This window comes from Wasmannia auropunctata, unplaced genomic scaffold, assembly GCF_000956235.1.
Source record: "Wasmannia auropunctata unplaced genomic scaffold, wasmannia.A_1.0 LD335517.1, whole genome shotgun sequence".
Lineage (NCBI taxonomy): Eukaryota > Metazoa > Arthropoda > Insecta > Hymenoptera > Formicidae > Wasmannia > Wasmannia auropunctata.
Genome location: NW_012027373.1, coordinates 6,904 through 12,153, shown reverse-complemented (window position 1 = coordinate 12,153; position 5,250 = coordinate 6,904). Strand labels below are relative to the sequence as shown.

Here is a 5,250-nt window from a genome sequence, read left to right as displayed (position 1 = left end):
TTTTGTTTCTATATATAAAATCAGCTAAAAACAAATTCTACAAATGTAAAAATAACACTTTTACAATTTTCTTTTGCAAATTATGTTGTTTAAATAATATTAAATATATTATTGTTATTAGATTTACATATTTATAAAATTCCTAAAACTTTTATTTTATTTTTACTTATATTTTTTTCGTTTTTATATTTTTCTTTCTTATTTTTACCGGTTTTGGAACTCATTTTGCCTGATGTTCATTTTGCTTATCTTACAAAAATGTTAAATATTGAAAAATTCTAAACAATATTATCAAAAATTGCTATATTATCTCATAGATGATATTTTCTATTATAGTTTGTATATTATATTTGTATATTATATTTTCAAAGTTTTATTTTTATCTTTTGTTTAACAAAAATATAATCCAAAGTCAAAGTGACAGAATCGGTGATCTTCTTTGATTAATTCTATTAATTATTAATAAAAATATATTAATTTTATTAAGAAAAAAATATTAATTCTAGATATACATATTATATTAATTTTATTTCTCTCCGCCGCGTGATACGGTTATAATACGTAAATATCTTCCAATTTTGTTATTTTATCGGTCAAGTTGAAATTGAGCTGGTAAAAATTGCGCAATTGTAATCTCGAGATGTCGCCTGTGTGAGAAATCTTTATGGACAAATTGAAGTTCAATGTCTGATTTATCCACGGTTGGCAAATATTTCTCTCTCTTTTTCTACCATGAAATAAACAAAATATATTAATAATTTAATTTTATATCATCTGAATATTATCATATTATATATATAAAAACACCAGGATAATAAATTATAAAATCAATATCATAAACTAATCATTTAGATTTTAGTTGCTTCGCGAGTTTTACAAAATAACTTTTTTTATAATAATACCTTGTCGGTGATTTCGTTATTATTAAATATTTATTCAATACATTGCAGTGAATTATTAAATATTTTTCTTGCACATAAGTTTAAATTAGGTAAATATATATATTCATAAATTTTAACATCCAAGGGCATTAACTGAGTATGAAATTACGTGAAGGAAATAACAAAAATATAGAGAGAAATGCGAGAAGTTATAATTAAAAATCTACATTGTTTTCATAGCACACTCGGCATATCGTCCCCGTCACGCGCGCTCCGATCTGAGAAATTCCCTATCGCCGCCTCTCCACCTGTCGCTCCATCTGCAGTTCTCGCAACGGCGTACGGCTACTAGCTGCATGCGTGTTGTTCCGGCGTAAAGTTGCGCGCGACGCGAGTGTCACGGTGTTGTCGGAGGCCGCGTACGGTGCGTGAACGGCTGCCCGGCGAAAATGTGGTAAGCCGATTTCTTCCGCTCCGGCTGGCGAGCCGATCGGCGACGATCAGCTGATCGGCCGGCGGGTCCGCGCTTGTTTACAAACACCGTGGCGCACCTAACCTCCAAGCCTCCCGAGTCTCCCGACCTGCGTAACCTCGTCAGTCTCAGTCAGTCTCGACGTGATCACACCGGGGCACATCGGGGATCAGGGGGGGAGGGGGGAGCCGTCCGTTGGTTGTCCACCGTTGATGACGGGATCGCGCGGAGATTCGTGAGAGAGTCGTGTCGCGGCCGACGCAGTCCCGCCGAGAGAAATCCGCGACCTTCCGCTCTCGAGTTCGCCCCCGTTCTCGACGTTCCTCTTCCTCGTTGTAGATGCACTCCACGGGCAATGGCACGATGGTCGACGGTGCTGTCCGGGGTGTTCTTGGCTCTCTCCATGGTTCTCTCCCTGGGGAAGCTGTTGATGCTCGCCGCGGGAACCGGAAGCAATGGGGAACTCACGGAGGCGGACCAGTGGCTCACCGAAATCGGCCTCGCGCAGTATCGTCCGCTATTTAAGAAGAACGGTGAGTACCCGTTTTATTGTATACCCGCAGACTCGCGATATAGGAATCCACGGGACACCCCCGCCAGTGTTTCAGTTATCGAGACAGTAGTACCTCTAATCGAGCTGCCAGCATTGCTAGAAAAGGTTTTTGATAATGCTTTGATTCATATAAATCAACAAATTATTGTAGCTTAATAAGACGTTTAAATACTGGATTGTTGGGAAAAATTTGAAACGATTTTTAGTAGATGGCACTTGAATACCCCAAAGCATGTAATATTAATAAATGTTTAATACCTAGATAAACTTAAATTAAATCGTTGAATTTCGGCAATTTTGCATAATTTTCGACAAAAAAGGAAATCAAATTAATAAATAATTATTTTTATGACTCACAATATTGCCCGTTATTTAGAAAGAGAGATAAGTACACTGAGAAAAAAATTTGTTTTATCTTACTAAAATATTTAGTCCGATATCAACTAAACGTTACTATGATGGCACAAAATAATTTGTTACTATTATAAATAAAATACTATTTTTTAACTAAATTACTTTGTTTCAACAAAAAATTTATCGTATTTAACTCAATCGTTCGATTAAAAATATACACTATTTATTATCCCCATCAGCATCGTTTAATATTTCGAGTTTGAACAAATATATTATTTGGATAACTAAATAGCATGCAAACACAGATAAATATTAGTATTTCGAACAAAATAATTTAATTGATTTGGTTTAGTTAATTCTTGATTAAAAATTCTTGATAGTTTACATGAATGAACTAACTTTTCTTTATACAATTAAAGAATTGTTGAATCAACCAACTATACAAATTGGATCAAACAACTATACAAATTTAGTTCATACGATCAATTTTTTTTCTCAGTGTATCTGTTTTGTTACCACTCGCGATAATATTTCGCGGAGTGCCGTCGCAGTGTTTCAGTTATCAAGACACAGTAGCTCCAATTAAGCACTGCCAGATCTTTGATGATTCCTTGATTTACAAAGAGATGGTTCACAAACCAACAAATTATTATTAATATTTTTAATATACTAATATTTTAATAAGACGTTTAAATGCTGTTCGAATTGTTAAAATTTGAAACGATTTTTAATAGATGGCATTTGAGCGGCCCGAAACACGTAACATTTGACATTTTAACACATTTTTAATAACTGACGTAAATCGTCAAAATAGTCGTAGCTCCAATCGAACTGCCAACATTACTATAAAAAAAGCTTGATAATCCTTTTATAAAGAGATTCATAAACTAATAAAATATCTTAATAAGACATTTAAATACTGAATTGTTGAAAATTTGAAACAATTTTCAATAGATGGCATTTGAACACCCCGCAGCATGTAACATTTGATATTTTAACGTATTTTTAATATGTGGTAATATATGGCAACTCGTTGAACTTCGGCAGTTTCGCGTAATTTCTAGAAAAGAGGAAATAAAATTAATTAATAATAATTTTTATTGTTGGATGCTTTTGCACAATCGGACGGGCAAAAATGCCGCGCGAGCATCAAAAGGATATATGCTGTACAGAATGACAATCAAGGAAAATTAAATAACTGTCATATTTTGTCATATTTTGAATGAATGAAACAAATTAAACGGTATTCTGTGGAAGAAAAACATTATTTTTATTAGCATAAAGTAAATATATTTTGGCGCTCAAACGATAAAAAGATACATTTATGAACTTTAGCCTGAATCTCTACATTTCTTATATAATTGTAGAAAAATATAATCAAAGAATCGTAATTATTAAACGAAAACAATTATTATCAATTATCTTGCTTATAAATATATTTCTGTATATGCAAGTGGTTTTTAATTGGGATTTTTAATAATAGGTTGCCAGTTAATGCGGAGTAATTTCTGTGTGTGTAATATCCCGGAATAGCACGTAATTTCAAGATTGCATCGATAGTTGCGCAAAAATCTGCTGTCACTCGCGTATGTGACCGTTACGTGTAATATAAGTGGAGCATCTCTGCGATTTGAACCGTCCAAGAATATATACGTGCACACGCGCTCGGCAGAAATGACACGTATTAAAACGATAATTCTTTCTTCAACGATTCACGCTACGTCGCGTCGCGTAAACTGCGCCACTCGTCGATCGTCATTAAACATCGTCGTAGTGACGTATCATTTTGCGCATCGTTCGATAAATAAGTAATCTCACTGGGGAAAATTCATACATTTTTTATATAAAGGCTCACAATATAGATGAAACGATAAATAGTTTACATTGATGTTTTGCGTAGAATTTACGTATAGCAATGTGAGATGCATAGAGATAGTATATTATGCGTAATGAATGTTACAGAGGATGATATATCATGTAATTCATGTTGAAGGATCCACATAAATTCTGTTAATACAGAACGCACTCCATCCATATCTAATTACGAGTGTCATATGACGCTATCTGTATTAATAATATTAGTATTTTAAGCACATTGCACAATCTCCTTTAAGACGAATCACATGTCCTATACTTTTGAAACAATGAAATAATTATGAGAAAATTACAGATTATTCTAAATTTAAGAGTATCCCATTTAAGAGTAAAACAAAAAATTTTGCGACATTTTAGACCTGGATCCAAAATTATTTTTAGTAAAAAATAGAAGTATTTTTTAGCGGAATTATAATTAAGAAATAATAAAATCTCAATTTTTTAAATGTAAGTATACTTTAAGTATCTAAGATAATTTATGCAAAGTTTTATTGCGATGCAGAGATTAGTTCTGTAAATAAACAAAATTTATTTGTTTACTTACAGAACAACTATCTCTGCATTGAAATGAAACTTTGCATAAATCATCTTGAATACTTAAAATAGTTATATAACAAAATTGAGAAATTTGTCAAAATGTGTTTTAAAATAATTTAATGTTAATAACAAATAAACTAAAAAATTATATTGTTAAACAAATATATAATATTATTTACACAACTTTTACATGTATATACTTTATTTGAAATATAAATATTAACACATTTCCAATTTTAACTTACTTTGCAAAGACTGTATGATACGTTTTTAAAAAAAATCCTTTGAAAAGATGCGCAATTTTTAAGTAAAAGGAAATAATACTTTCGAAACAACTGAATTTAAAAAGAAATAAATTTCATATAAAAGTTAAAAGTATAAAGTTTTGAACATAAATTTTTTCCGTAAAACCACGTGGCATCTACATGATTGATCTACATGATAGTACAATATTGTACTAAAAATTACAATAAAGTGTTACAATAAAGTTTATTATCTTGGAATATATCGATATTATAACAGAAATTGCGATATTTAAATAAAAATCGTATTTTTAAATTAAAAAATTATAATTTTAT

The 5,250-nt window shown here is 31.5% G+C and overlaps 1 protein-coding gene across 2 annotated transcripts; it reads left to right on the top strand.

Moving 5' to 3' along the window:
• Nucleotides 1-1,132: 1,132 nt before the first annotated feature.
• On the top strand, nucleotides 1,133-4,427 carry LOC105456833. 2 transcript variants are annotated; one of them, XM_011701157.1, is made up of 3 exons: nucleotides 1,133-1,335; nucleotides 1,693-1,886; nucleotides 3,744-4,427. In XM_011701157.1, the coding sequence occupies exons 2-3, from the start codon at nucleotides 1,709-1,711 to the stop codon at nucleotides 3,791-3,793; spliced, it is 228 nt and encodes a 75-aa protein (XP_011699459.1). In that variant the 5' UTR covers nucleotides 1,133-1,335; nucleotides 1,693-1,708; the 3' UTR covers nucleotides 3,794-4,427. The 2 variants fall into 2 exon arrangements, with proteins under 2 accessions (XP_011699459.1, XP_011699458.1); XM_011701156.1 differs by lacking the exon at nucleotides 3,744-4,427 and having other exon boundaries at nucleotides 1,693-2,187.
• Nucleotides 4,428-5,250: the final 823 nt, after the last annotated feature.